Consider the following 15,990-nt stretch of genomic DNA (forward strand, 5'->3'; position numbering starts at 1 on the left):
GTCCTCCAACAGTTTGAGGGACTGTGACCTGGCCCTCTGCTTAAAAAGTTTGTGGACCCCTGATCTACACAAATGACCAGCCACTGCCAGAAGGGACAGAGAGTTTCATCTATGCTGACGATCGTGCCATTACCGCCCAAGCAGGGAGCTGTGAGATGGTTGAACAGAAGCTCTCCGAAGCTCTAGGTGCTCTTACTGCCTATTACAGGGAAAACCAACTGATCCCTAATCCATCTAAAACACAGACATGTGCCTTTCACCTTAAGAACAGACAAGCATCCCGAGCTCTGAGGATGACCTGGGAAGGAATCCCACTGGAGCATTGCAGCACACCCAAATACCTGGGAGTCACTTTGGACCGTGCTCTGACCTACAAGAAGCACTGCCTGAACATCAAGCAAAAAGTGGGTGCTAGAAACAATATCATAAGAAAGCTGACTGGCACAACCTGGGGATCACAACCAGATACAGTGAAGACATCTGCCCTTGCTCTGTGCTACTCTGCTGCTGAGTACGCATGCCCAGTGTGGAACACATCTCACCACGCTAAAACAGTGGATGTGGCTCTTAATGAGACATGCTGCATTATCACAGGGTGTCTGCGCCCTACACCACTGGAGAAATTACACTGCTTAGTGAAATTACACTGCACCACCTGACATCCGCCGGGAAGTAGCAGCCAATAGTGAAAGGACCAAGGCAGCGATATCTCCAGCTCATCCCCTGTTTGCCAGCACGTCAATGACTTAAATCTAGAAATAGTTTTCTAAGATCTACAAAGACCAGTAGCGTAGCCAGGATTTCGTTTCGGGGGGGGGGGGGGGCTGAGACTGAGTTAAAGCGGGTCTACTCTAGCAAACCATTTTTATTGTTACCCCAATACCCCCATGCATATGGGATATATTGAGTATGGTGATCAGATCATGATAGGAATAAACATAACAGTTTAAATAATGCACCAGTAAGGCCTTTTCGCAAACCACCATGAGAATTTCAGGGGGGGGGGGGCTGAAGTCCCTCAAGCCCCCCCCCCCCGACTACATGCCTGACAGAGACACTTGCTGGAACACCTCAGCAAGCGAGAGTCCAAAAGTGGCAGGCTCAAACCGAGAAACTCAACCAATGGCTGATACCAAATGAGAGACTCCCTCCTGGGCACACAGAGGACTGGGTGACTTGGAAGGCATTGAACAGACTGCGCTCTGGCACCACGAGATGCAGAGCCAACCTCAAGAAATGGGGCCACAAAGTGGAATCCTCGACATGCGAGTGTGGAGAAGAGCAAACCTGCTGCAATGCAATGCAACCTGAGCTCTGCCACATGTACAATGGAGGACCTTCTTGCAGCAACACCAGAGGCACTCCAAGTGGCCAGATACTGGTCAAACTCACAAACTCACAAATTTTGTTTGCTTTGTTCTGTTAGAAATGTAATATAATTTGACTGGCTGTCCTGACACGACAAATAAAACCAAACTCCATTTTGGCCATATTGAGTATTCATGCCAATTTTATGGTTGAGGGTCACCACAACATGAGGGACTGTATTAAGGGGTCACAGCATTAGGAAGGTTGAGAACCACTGATATAGATAGATGACGGCTATATCATAGAATCCAGGAGCCAGCCCGCCTGGGGCATAGACTCCTCCTTTGGAGGCCTTTAAGCAGGAGCTGTATGGATGGCCATCTGTCAGGAAGGCTTTCGTGGACTAAATGCCTGCCAGCCTGCTTTTATCTCTCTGCCACTCCCTTTATCTCCTTCCTTCCTTCCTTCCTTCCTCCTTCTTTCCACCTTGAGGAAAAGCCAGTGCACCTGGCGCTTTTGTGTCTCTCTGCCCAACTGGCGCCAACCGGCCTCTCTTTCCAAAGCCCTGAATGGGCCTTTTGCCCCATTTAATCCAACAATCACAACAAGAAGGAGATTAAGAATAAAGGAGAAGAAGAAAGGGCGGCTGTGCCAACTCCAGAACTGGAAAATCCAGCATGGCAGAGCCAGGCCTTTGTCTCCGGGCAAAAGGGGTGTCGCAACAAAAGGAAGGAATACACCAGGAACTCAATGATGGCCTCTCCATCTCTCAATCAGTATGGCATTCGCATATCCAGATTTAGTCATTCATTCACTTGTTTGTTTAAATATATTTGTTTATTGATCTTGCCACCTGGGAATATATACTAATTCAAAATTCACAATGGGAAAGATTTTCCAAACATAATTTTTCACATTTCAAAAAATAAGAAACTAAAATATTTTGTAATTTTAAAATTCCAAAAGAAAAATCATAATTCAATATATATACTGTGTGTATGTGTGTCTGACACACAAATTAAAACTTGGAGTGAGCCTTTGAAGAGGAAATTTTCCAAACTCAACACTTTAAAAAAATAAAACAATATATTTTTAAAGAGATTTTTTTCACAATTCAAAATAAAATATAATAATAATAATAATATTAAAAAATAAAACCTGAACTGAGCCTTTGACAAGAAAAAATTTCAAATTCAAATGTTTTTAAAAAAATTCAAACCACTATGACCCTCAACAATTGGCACCATCACTCTGGAATACTCTGCCACCTGAAGTTCGTGCCTTGCGGGACTTACCAGCTTTCCGCAGGGCCTGTAAGACATATCTGTTTCAACAGGCCTTTGATTTTTGATATTGCTGTTTTTAAATTGTTTTAAATTGTTTTTAAATTGTGTTAGATTTTAGCCATTCTTGTAAGCAGCTCCGAGCCCCAGGGGAGTGACGGCATATAAGTTCAAATAATAAATAAATAAATAAATAAATAAACAATGATTGATAAATATCAGACTTGGCACACAGACCCCCCCCCCCCCCCCCATGGCCTACTTTACAACCTGGTGCAGTTTGGGACAAGCTGGACCACGAATGATGGGATTTATAGTACCTTTACCCAGATCACTTCCCACAGAACACTGTGGCCCACTCTACACCTTGGTGTAATTTGGAGGAAGACGGACCACGGATGACCCACTCTACATCCTGGTAAGGTTCTGGGATGATAGACTATGGATGATGGGACTTCCTGAAACCACTGCAAACCACATCAATGACTATCAAGACCAAACTTGGCACCCAGAGCCCCCATAACCCACTCTACATCCTGGCGCAGTTTGGAGGAGGATGGACTATGGATGATGGGACTTGCAGATGGGAGTTGTAGTTCACCCGTTCCCACTGAACCCAGCTGACATTGGATCTAGACTAAACTTGGAGAACAGACAAACAATGCTTTTCTCAAATAACCCAGGCACCACAAGCTAGTAATAAATAAATATGACTATGATTATGATTACTATTACTACTGTTTATTTACAGGGCCCCTCCGCTGGCGCAGTGGGTTAAACCACTGAGCTGTTGAACTTGCTGACCAAAAGGTTGCCGTTTTGAATCCGGGGAGCGGGGTGAGCTCCCACTGTTAGCCTCAGCTTCTGTCAACCTAGCGAACAAAAGCATGCATATGTGAGCAGATCAATAGGTGGGGAAGGTAAGGGCACTTCTAATTAGTCATGCTGGCCAGATGACCTTGGAGGTGTCTACAGACAATGCCAGCTCTTTGGCTTAGAAATGGAGATGAGCCCAAGAGTCAGGCATGACTGGACTTCATGTCAAGGGGAAACTATGCTTACTTATGTTTACTTATACCCCTCCTTTTCTCTCCACAAGGAGACTCAAAGCAGAGAACACCAAAAGCGTTACAATACAATTAAAAATAATATACTACTAAAATGATTTCAAATGACCACTAAAACAGTATAAAACACCATAATGAAAGTATGAAAACTGCCGAGAGGACCTGCTGACCTTCCACGTCGCACATGCTGTGCTGGGTGACGATGCCGGTCTCATTCTCCTTATCGGCCGGCCATTGGTAGACGAAGAGAGCCGTGTGCGAGGAGCCCGCATCCAGGACGATCCCGTACTGCCAGGGAGAAAGACAGGCACACAACACAGGGAGGAAGTACTGAAGGCTGGGCCACTGGCTTTGGCTTCACAATACTATTTACTAATAGATAAATCGATAGATAGGAAGATGGAGCCATGGATACATAGAAAAGCAGATAGATGGGCAGGCAGGCAGGCAGATAGAAGATGAATGGATAGATAGATGGAATAATAGAGATAGATAGATAGATAGATAGATAGATAGATAGATAGATAGATAGATAGATGTAGATAGATGGAATGATAATAGATGGATGGATGGATGGATGGATAGATAGATAGATAGATAGATAGACAGATAGGATGAATAGATAGATAGATAGATAGATAGATAGATATGGGATGGGATGGGATGGGATGGGATGGGATGGGATGGGATGGGATGGGATGGAATGGAATGGAATGGAATGGAATGGAATGGAATGGAAAGATAGATAGATAGCAATAGATGGAATGATGATAGATAGATAGATAGATAGATAGATAGATAGGATAGATAGATAGATAGATAGATAGAGGGATGGGATGGGATGGGATGGGATGGGATGGGATGGGATGGGATGGGATGGGATGGGATGATAGATAGATAGATAGATAGATAGATAGAGATAGATGGAATGATGATAGATGATAGATAGATAGATAGATAGACAGAAAGATGGATGGATGGATATGGATAGATAGATAGATAAATAAATAGAATGAGAGATAGAAATATAGATCTATAACCTAAAAGTGAAAATATGTATGTGTGTATGCGGCTGGGGTGTCCATTTACACAGACAGGCTCCTGCCTCCACAAACAGCTATAGCTCCCCTCCTATGAGGAGCCACCTAAAGCCCTCCCTCCCATGACATTGCAGGTTATAGTGAGTGCCACCAACATGTCCCTGAGCCCTACCAGCGTCCTCCACAAACATACACTGCCCGACACCCAAGTGAGGGTTTTCCGAAAGGGACCATTTCACCCTAGATTTCATGTGTTTTCTCCACCACAGGCATCCCAGTGTTTCTGACTCTCTCCATTGGTTTGGAATTTGCATGATCCCGCCCACTGCCTCTTCCTTAACCCTTCTATATCGATAGAAATAGAAAGATAGATAAATGGATAGGTAGATGCAATGATAGATAGAGATATAGATAAATAAATAGATACAGAGCTGCTGCTGCTGTTATAGATACATAGATATTATTATTATTATTATTATCACTTGATACACAACAAGATGAGTCCACTGCTGGCTGCTGTATTGGATCATACGTCGGACACTTCCCAAGTGTCTAGGACTGTGTGATGTATCGGCGAATAATATGTGCAGATGCAAGTCATAGAATCCTATACTCCTAGAGTCCAACCCTCTTCTGCCAAGAAGCAGAAAAATCGCATTCAAACCACCCCTGACAGATGGCCATCCAGCCTATATTTAAAAGCCTCCAAAGAAGGAGACTCCACCACACTCCGAGTCAGAGAGCTCCATTGCTTTCACAGGAAGTTCTTCCTAACGTTCAGATGGAATCTCCTTTCTTGTAGTTTGACACCAGCAGGAAACAAGCCTGCTCCCTCCTCCTTATGACTTCCTCTCACATATTTATATGTACATGGCCCTTGTCATGTCTCCTCTCAGCCTTCTCTTTTTCAGGCTAAACATGTCCAGCTCTTTCAGCCGCTCCTCATAGGGCTTGTTCTCCAGATCGTTGATCCTTTGAGTCGCCCTCTGCTGGACACATTTCAGCTTGTCAATATATCTCTTCAGTTGCGGTGCCCAGAATTGGACACAGTATTCCATGTGTGCTCTAACCAAGGCAAAATAGAGCATGGGGAGCATTACTTCCCTGGATCTAGGCAATAGACTCCTATTTATTTATGTTGATTGGCCTTTTGCAGCTAGGAGATGGTAGTTTTGTCAGAGCCGGTTGTATTTAGGTGCAGGCCAAGGTCTTTAAGCACTGCACCCAGTGTGCTGATTATTATTATTATTATTATTATGACATATCCCAAGAAAGTTATTATTATTATTATTATTATTATTATTATTATTATACTATTAAATATTCCAAAAGGGGGTGCCAGTGGTGATTGGCACACTGGGTGCAGTCCCTAAAGAACTGGGTACAGTTCGATCTTATCATCATCATCATCATTTGTATCCTACTTTATCTATGCCAATGCAAAAGTTGAGGTCCAAACAAGGACAAGAGAACTCAAGAACATCTGGTGGACAAAGAAGGCTGAAGAAACTCAACACCTAGAAGATACCCATGATGCTCAGGGATTTTTCAAAGCCACAAAGATCATCTATGGACCAAGAAACCATGGCATACAGCTTCTACGCTCATCAGATGGAACCATATTTCTGAAGGACCAAAAATCAATTGCACTACATTGGAACAAACACTACCAAAGCCTTTTGAATCGCAGCTCCAATGTGGCTGAAGAGGTTCTCTAACAAATCCGCAACAACAAACCAGGGATGAGTTTGCAGCACTGCCTAGTATGGAAGAAGTCAACAATGCCATTAGCCAAAAAAACCCCCACAAACAAACAAACAAAGCCAGCAGACCTGATGGGATCCCTGATGAAAGAGGGAGGACCTGAGCTGACTCACCAACTCCACCAGCTCATAGAAAAAGTGTGGGTGACTGAGAAAATCCCAGCACATTTCAAGGATGCCACCATCATCACCCTCTTCAAGAAAGGAGAAAGAACAGACTGCAGAAACTATCGAGGTATCTCCCTCCTAACCTCTGCTGGGAAAATCCTCGCAAGAATCCTTGCAAACCGCCTTCTGCTCCTCTCAGAAGACACCCTCCCAGAATCCCAGAACAGCTTCCGCCCCTCCAGAGGAACCGTGGACATGATCTTCACTGCACGACAGCTCCAAGAAATATGCAGGGAACAAAATCAACCTCTGTACATGGCATTCATCGACCTTGCAAAGGCATTTGACACAGTGAATCGCAGCGCTCTCTGGACCATCCTCCAGAAAATCGGGTGCCCTAACAAGGTTGTGAACATCCTGTGGCTCCTCCATGATGACATGATGGCAACAGTCTTGGACAGCAATGACTCCCAAAGCGACCCATTTAAGGTGGAATCAGGTGTCAAACAGTGATGATGTGTTATCGCCCCAACCTTATTTTCCATCTTCATCGCTATGATACTTCATCTTGTTGATGGAAAGCTTCCCAGCGCAGTGGAAATCATCTATCGGACAGATGGCAAGCTGTTCAACCTCAGCAGACTGAAAGCCAAAACCAAGGTTACAACAACATCTGTTATAGAACTCCAGTATGCTGATGACAACGTCATCTGTGCGCATTCAGAAGAAGACCTACTCTAAACACTTTTGCAGAAACATACGAGAAGCTTGGCCTGTCATTAAACATCGAGAAAACCAAAGTGCTCTTCCAGCAGTCACCGGCCAATCCCTCTCCAATGCCAGAAATATAGCTTAATGGTGTAACATTAGAAAATGTTGACCATTTCTGCTCCCTTGGCAGCCACCTCTCCACAAAAGTCAACTTTGACACTGAAATTCAACACCGCCTGAGCTCTGCGAGTGCAGCCTTTTTCCAAATGAAGCAGAGAGTGTTTGAGGATTGGGACATCCATAGGGAGACGAAGGGGCTTGTTTATAAAGCTATTATCCTCCCAACCCTGTGAGACATGGACAGTCTACAGATATCACATGCAACTCCTGGAATGATTCCATTAGCGCTGCCTCTAAAAAATCCTGCAAATCTCTTGGGAAGACAGGCGCACAAATGTCAGCGTGCTGGAAGAAGCAAAGACCACCAGCATTGAAGCGATGGTCCTCCGCCATCAACTCTGCTGGACTGGCCATGTTGTCCGGATGCCCGACCACCGTCTCCCAAAGCAGTTGCTCTATTCCAAACTCAAGAACAGAAAACAGAACATTGGAGGACAGGAAAAGAGATTGAAAGATGGGCTCAAAGCCAACCTTAAAAACTCTGGCATAGACACTGAGAACTGGGAAGCCCTGGCCCTTGAGCGCTCCAGTTGGAGGTCAGCTGTGACCAGCAGTGCTGCAGAATTTGAAGAGGCACGAATGGAGGGCAAAAGAGAGAAACGTGCCAAGAGAAAGGTGCGTCAAGCCAACCCCGAGTGGGACCGCCTTCCACCTGGAAACCGATGCCCTCACTGTGGGAGAAGATGCAGATCAAGAATAAGGCTCCAGTCACCTACGGACCCACTGCCAGGACACTACACTTGGAGGACTACAAGGGATCGTCTAAGTAAGTAAGTAACTAACTTTATCTCTCTAAAAAGAGACTAGATAGATGCAAATGATAGATAAATTTGCAACCATTTGCAGCCACTGAATTAAACTCAAGACGTGGTTCATCGTCTGCACTTTACATCAGACTCTCTGTGTGTCTATGTCTGTCTATGATTTTAAAATCACTGTTCCTTTGTTCCATATTCATCACGTTTCCTGCTGTGTTTCAAATGGCGGGTGTGCAGGGGCTGAGTGCGAGAGCCGGGAGGAATCCCAAAGGCCATCTGGTCCAGTGGAATTTGCTGCTATTGCAGGAAGGAAGGCGTGGCAAAAGCATTCCTGGCAGATGGCTATGCTGCCGCAGGAAGGCTTCTGACGTTCTATCTATCTATCGATCTATCGATCGATCTATCTATCATTCTACCTATCTTTCGTTCTATCTTTCTTTCTATCATCCCATCTATCTATCCATCCATCTTTCTGTCGGTGTATCTATCTATCTTCTGTCTGTCCGTCTGTCCATCCGTCCATCCATCTTTCTGTCTGTCTGTCCGTCCGTCCGTGCATCCATCCATCTTTCTTTCTTTCACTCCATCTATCTATTGATTATCTATCTATCTATCTATCTATCTATCTATCTATCTATCTATTTACCATCCCATCTATCTATCCATCCACCTTTCTGTCTGTGTATTTGTGTATCTGTGTATCTGTGTATCTATCTATCTATCTATCTATCTATCTATCTATCTATCTATCTACCATCCCATCCCATCCCATCCCATCCCATCCCATCCCATCTAACCATCCACCTTTCTGTCTGTGTATTTGTGTATCTGTGTATCTATCTATCTATCTATCTATCTATCTATCTATCTATCTATCCATCCATCCATCCATCCATCCATCCATCTATCCATCCATCCATCCATCCATCTATCTTTCCTTCCTTCCATCCATCCATCCATCCATCCAGGCATGTAGCTGGGGGGGGGGGGGTGTCTCCCCCCCCCCCCCGAATTTCTGATGGTCGTCCGCGAGAAGGCCTTACTAGTACATTATTTAAACTGTTATGTTTATTCATATCATGATCTAATCACCATACTCAATATATCCCATATGCATGGGGGTATTGGGGTAACGATACAAAAGGTTTGCTAGGGTAGACCCCCTTTCACTCAGACTCAGCCCCCCCCCCCGAACCAAACTCATCCCCCACCCCTGAAACAAAATCCTGGCTATGGGCCTGCATCCATCCATACTTCTTTCTTTCTCATTCATTCATTCATTCATTCCATTTATCCACCCATCCATCTTTCCGTCTGTCTGTCTGTCCGTCCATCCATCATTCTATCTATCCATCTATCTATCTATCTATCTATCTATCTATCTATCTATCTATCTATCTATCATTCCATCTATCTATCCATCCATCCATCCATCATTCCATCTATCTATCTATCTATCTATCTATCTATCTACCTACCTACCTACCTACCTCTGACGGACCTTCGATGGAAATAAAGCCCAGAGAGGCATCTGTTGGGCCTTTTCCAAGCGCTCCCGTCCTTCTGACCATCTATGGGATTGCAAAGCATCAATGCCGTAAATAGATCTCCTTGCAGAGAAAAAAGGGAGGCCTTTCCCTCAAAAGAAACTCCTCCGTTGCAAGCAATGATCTGGATGGTGTTTAAGGTCGTTATTAGTATAATAATAATATTATTTTATGGGATGGCCTTTTCCTTAAAAGAGCCCTACCCCTTGCAAGCTATAACAACAACAACAATAACAACAACAGTATTTATACCCCACCACCCCCTCCCAAAGGGACTCTAGGCAGCTTACAAAACAGCATGTATTAATGCTATAGCACATAAGATACAAGTAAAATATATCAACAATGGTAACAACACAATATTAAAACATAACAACTCTTGCAAAATTAAAAACCAACTCAATTTAAATAAGATATTCAGGAAAAACACAGCAAAAGCAATTTGAAAAGGACAAAATTAAATAGCAAGTGTCAGGCTCTGTTTGGGCAGCGGATGGCTTATGCATTGCAGAAGAAGGCCTGTTTGAAAAGTCATGATCTGGATGATGTTTAAGGTTGTTGTTGTTATTGTTATTATTATTATTATTATATTACATCTACTTAATATATCATATTACTATTATAATTATTTTAAAATAATTTTATTAATATAAAGTAAATATAATAACCAAGTAAAGAGGGGGAACATAGAATTTTCAAGAAAAGTAGGAAAGTAAAGAGAGAACTATTTTTATCTACACAAGTAAAAATACACAAAAAGTGAAGAAGAAGAAAAAAAGAAAAAAAGAAAAAAAGAAAAAATCCAGCTACTTCCTTCTAATTCTGCACGTGTTTCAGCTTTATTGTCTGTATAATCTTCCTGATAGTTAATTATCTGTTCTTGTAATTCATGATTATAAGTAAACCCAGTTACAATTCTTTGCATCTCTTTTCTATATATTCCTCTACCTGTTTCCAATTTGTTTGTTTAACCGGGTTTCCTGAATTTCTCTTTAATAAAAAAGTTAGTGTGTCCATGTCTCTAATTTCAATTATCTTTTTTATCCATTGGTTCTTCTCCGGTATTTCCTTCTGCTTCCAATATTTCGCATACATTATTCTATATATAAATAAAATGTCTTCATTCGTGTCCAAATGAATATCTGCATCTGTAATTCCTAATAGATAATATCCCGGTTTTCTTAAAAAATTCTTTTTAAAAATTTGTTGACATCCTTCATGAATCCAATTCCAATATTTCTGGGGTTCCCTACAACTCTACCAGAGATGGAAAAAGCTAACTTCATGTTCGTTACATTTCCAACAGTTTTTTGATGTGTTTCTATACATATGATTCATAGAATCATAGAATCAAAGAGTTGGAAGAGACCTCATGGGCCATCCAGTCCAACCCCTTTCTGCCAAGAAGCAGGAATATTGCATTCAAATCACCCCTGACAGATGGCCATCCAGCCTCTGTTTAAAAGCTTCCAAAGAAGGAGCCTCCACCACACTCCGGGGCAGAGAGTTCCACTGCTGAACGGCTCTCACAATCAGGAAGTTCTTCCTCATATTCAGATGGAATCTCCTTTCTTATAGTTTGAAGCCATTGTTTCGCGTTCTAGTCTCCAGGGAAGCAGAAAACAAGCTTGCTCCCTCCTCCCTGTGGCTTCCTCTCACATATTTATACATGGCTATCATATCTCCTCTCAGCCTTCTCTTCTTCAGGCTAAACATGCCCAGCTCCTTAAGCCGCTCCTCATAGGGCTTGTTCTCCAGACCCTTGATCATTTTAGTCGCCCTCCTCTGGACACATTCCAGCTTGTCAATATCTCTCTTGAATTGTGGTGCCCAGAATAGGACACAATATTCCAGGTGTGGTCTAACCAAAGCGGAATAGAGGGGTAGCATGACTTCCCTGGATCTAGACACTATGCTCCTATTGATGCAGGCCAAAATCACATAGGCTTTTTTTGCCGCCACATCATATTGTTGGCTCATGTTTAACTTGTTGTCCACAAGGACTCCAAGATCTTTTTCACACGTACTGCTCTCGAGCCAGGCATTGTCCCCCATTCTGTATCTTTGCATTTCATTTTTTCTGCCTAAGTGGAGTATCTTGCATTTGTCCCTGTTGAATTTCATTTTATTAGTTTTGGCCCATCTCTCTAATCTGTCAAGATCGTTTTGAATCCTGCTCCTGTCCTCTGGCTATCCCTACCAATTTGGTGTTGTCTGCAAACGTGATGATCATGCCTTCTAGCCCTTCATCTAAGTCATTAATAAAGATGGTTTTCGTAGTAATGACGATGTTTTTGTATAATTGCTGGATTGTGAATTGTTTTTATACTGTGTCTTGAATTTTGTTGCTCCTATGTTGTACACCGCTGTGAGTCGCCCCCGAGCTGAGAACAGCAGTATATAAGCAAAGTAAATAAAATAAATAAATAAATAAAGATGTTGAACAGGACCGGGCCCAGGACGGAACCTTGCTGATGGCCCTCCACTCGTCACTTCTTTCCAAGATGAAGAGGAAGTATTGGGAAGAATCACCTTCTGGGTTCGTCCATTTAACCAATTACAGATCCACCTCACCGTAGTTTTGCCTAGCCCACATTGGACTAGTTTGTTTGCCAGAAGGTCATGAGGGACTTTGTCGAAGGCCTTCCTGAAATTCAGGTACGCTCCATCCACGGCATTCCCCGCATCTTCCCAGCCTGTGACTCTATCGAAAAAAGAGATTAGATTAGTCTGGCATGACTTGTTGACTATTAACGATGACCGCATTTGTTTCTAAGTGTTTGCAGACAACTTCCTTAACAATCTTTTCCAGAATTTTGCCTGGTATCGATGTGAGGCTAACCGGATGGTAATTGTTTGGGTCATCCTTTTATCCTTCTTGAAGATTGGGACCACATTGGCCCTCCTCCAATCTGCTGGAACTTCTCCCGTTGTCCAAGAACTCTCAAAAATGATTGCCAATGGTTCCGAAATGACTTCCCCTAGTTCCTTCAATACTCTTGGGTGTAGCTGATCTGGCCCTGGGGACTTATTTCCCAATTTGGGGTTGGATGCCCTCTAATCCCTCATCCACTCCATCTTGCTGAGGTTGAAGATGACTTTCTTTTTGTGAGAAGATCGAGGCAAAGAAGGCATTAAGTAGTTCTGCCTTTTCTCTACCCCCTGTTAGCATTGCCCCATCTTCTCCTCGAAGAGGTCCTATCGCCTCCTTGTTTTTCCTTTTTCTACTGACATTAGGAAAGGAGCCTTTTTATTGTTTTTAATGTCCCTGGCAAGCCTGAGCTCGTTTTGTGCTTTAGCCTGTGGACCTTTTCCCTACAGGTGTTGGCTATTTGTTTGAATTCTTCTTTGGTGATTTCTCCCCTTTTCCACTTTTTGTGCATGTCTCTTTTGTGTTTTAGCACAGTTAGAAGTTCTTTGGACATCCATTCTGGCTTCTTAGCACTTGTCCTATTTTTCTCTTTGTTGGTACAGTTTGCAATTGCGCATTGAGTATTTCACTCTTGAGAAATTCCCATCCATCCGTAACTCCCTTGTCTTTTAGTATCTGTGTCCATGGAATGTTGCTCAGTGTTTCTTTCATTTTTCGGAAATTAGCTCTTCTAAAGTCCAAAATGGGTTTCACTTGTCTCAGTTTCGGCCTTCCTTTGTACCTCAAATTGCAGGACCACATGGTCACTTGCCCCTAAGGATCCGACCACTTCAACCGCATCGATCAGGTCCTCCGCATTTGTTAGGATGAGATCAAGAGTAGCCAATCCCCTTGTTGCCTCTTCTACCTTCTGGACCATGAAATTGTTTGCAAGGCAAGCGATGAATTTCTTGGACCTTGTACTCTTGGCCGAGTTTGTTTTCCAGCAAATATCGGGATAGTTGAAATCGCCCATGACTACTACATCTCTTCTCTGTGCCTGTTTGGTCAACTGTTGGCAGAAGACTTCATCCAGTTCTTCCTCCTAGCTTGGAGGTCTGTAGTAAATGTCTACAATGACATCTTTTTGAGTTCCAGTTCCCTTGATTCTTATCCAGATGCTTTCAAACTGGTTTCCCGGATTGCTCTCTTGCATCTCTTCTGCAGCATAACAGTTTTTGACATATAAGGCTACTCCCTTTGTTCGGTTTCTGTGAAAGCCCTCGATGTCTACATTCCAGCGATAGGAGTCATCCCACCAGGTTTCAGTGATGCCAATGATATCATATTTGTGGTGTTGTGCTAAAAGTTGGAGTTTGTCTTGTTTATTTCCCATGCTCTGTGCATTAGTGTAAAGACATGTGAGCTCCTGAGATCTTCCCCTGAGCTGTTTAATTGGGATTATTGTGCTTTTGGTACTTGGTCCTTGTTGTGTTTGTGCAGCCCTCCGTTTTGCCTTCTGGCAGTTCCCTGACATTGTGGGTAAAGTAGTGTTCGCAAAGCTGTTGTCCCCCTCCCCCAGTGGACCTAGTTTAAAGTACACCTAATGAGGTTTGCAAGTCTGTGAGCAAAAAGGTGTTTTCCTACTTGTGTGAGAGGTACCACATCCCTTGCCAGTAGGCCATCCTCCTGGAAAAGCAGGCCATGGTCGAGGAAGCCAAAGCGTTCCTCCTGACACCATTTTCAAAGCTATCAAAGATGACAGAGTGCACGCACACGGCAGAAAGGATACACACACAAGTTTTGGTTTCACTCTGGGGTGTCATTAATTTCTATATAATTTTTAATCAGCTCTCTATACCTAACAATATCCTCTTCTTTTTTATCAAATTCTCGCTCAATCCCCACCTTCCCCGAGGTTTCTTCTGATTCAGAGTAATCTCCAGGGGGGCGTGGTCTGAAATGTCTCTTGGTCCCAAATTTTTGTAATTAATTTTTTTGTGGCCCAGAACATATCTATTCTTGACCATGACTGATGTCTGTGAGAATAGAATAGTCATATTCTTACATCTCCAAGCGTCCTCTAGATCCAAGTCTTCTTTTAAGTCCAATTTTTTTTAGGTAGTGTACTTACTTTTTTCCTTGGGACCCTTCTTCAAAAATTTTGTTTTATCTAGTTGGTTATAAAGTACCCCATTGAAATCTCCCAAAAAAATGAGTTCGTCAAATTCCACCTTATCCAAATTTTCTTTCAGACTTCCCACAAATTTTCTTTTTTTTTTCCTCAAAAGAGGAGTAGTATACATTGCCAATTTTCTTATTTATTAGATGTGCCATGTGTTTGTGTGTTATATGGGTCTCCTGTAATGCTATGACATCATAGTTCTCCTGTTTTAATTTATTGAATAGTCTTTTCCTTTTATTTGGAGAATTAAGGCCATTCACATTTAAAGAAAGAAATTTTATTTGCCGATCATATGTCATTTTTGCCATTGTCCATGTCCAAACCGGGGTCGTCTCTCACTTCATCTGGATTAGAGGCCTCACTGTCATCATTATCCGTTCCAGAGATATCATATCCTGGGGAGTTAAATCTAGCTCTTTTATTGTTCTTCCCTTTTCTCGGGGTAGAGGATGACTTCTTTGGTGGTGTTCTTCGAGATGTCTTCTGGATCAGAGTCTTTCATTAATTTCTCATAGAAAGCCTTTGCTTTTTCTATCGAAGTTAGCCAATATTTCTGGTCATTAAAGGTACTCATAATACATTACAATATTAATAATCTAATTATTAATTATAATTGTAATACAATGGTTAATCACTAGCAGTAATAGTTGGAAGTTTGAAGTACGGGTTGAGGTGAGCACCCGACCTTTATTCAGCCCAGCTCACTGTCCACCTAAGCAGTTCGAAAACAGGTGTGCTGTGCCACCACTTACACGGAGAGATATTTTATGGCACCATAAAAGGAAATACCATAAAATGTTGGTGATCAAAAAAATGGAGGAAGCCTGTGATCAAGGGCTCTTCATCATAGAGGATGGAGCAACAGTACCCCCTCTGGCCGGAATTGAGCACAACCTCCAGGATGCCCAAGTTGGGGAAAATGCCATCATATACCTCTATCTGTTGTCTGTTCTGTCTGTTTAATGGCATTGAATGTTTGCCACGTATGTATTCTGTGATCCGCCCTGGGGTGAGAGGGGCGAAGTAGAAATGCTGTAAATAATAACTAAATAAATACTAATATATAAAATATCAATAAGAATAATAGGACTACAACCCAAAATGCCACAGAGGAGTATTGTGTGTGTGTGTATAATACTACACGTTGCTGTGGCCCAGTCTAGTGATCTGTTAATAGTAATGAAGTCAA

The 15,990-nt window shown here is 42.7% G+C and overlaps 1 protein-coding gene across 1 annotated transcript in view; it reads right to left on the minus strand.

The window, feature by feature from the left end:
* The window catches only part of LOC132763540 (ectonucleoside triphosphate diphosphohydrolase 2-like), a 43,299-nt gene that overhangs the window by 17,110 nt on the left and 10,199 nt on the right, over nucleotides 1–15,990 (minus strand). The window contains exon 2 of the mRNA XM_060757109.2: nucleotides 3,829–3,946. Coding sequence (XP_060613092.2) covers nucleotides 3,829–3,946 — 118 coding nt within the window. The remainder of the gene's footprint in view (nucleotides 1–3,828; nucleotides 3,947–15,990) is intronic.

This window comes from Anolis sagrei, chromosome 11 (assembly GCF_037176765.1).
Source record: "Anolis sagrei isolate rAnoSag1 chromosome 11, rAnoSag1.mat, whole genome shotgun sequence".
Taxonomy (NCBI): Eukaryota; Metazoa; Chordata; class Lepidosauria; order Squamata; family Dactyloidae; genus Anolis; species Anolis sagrei.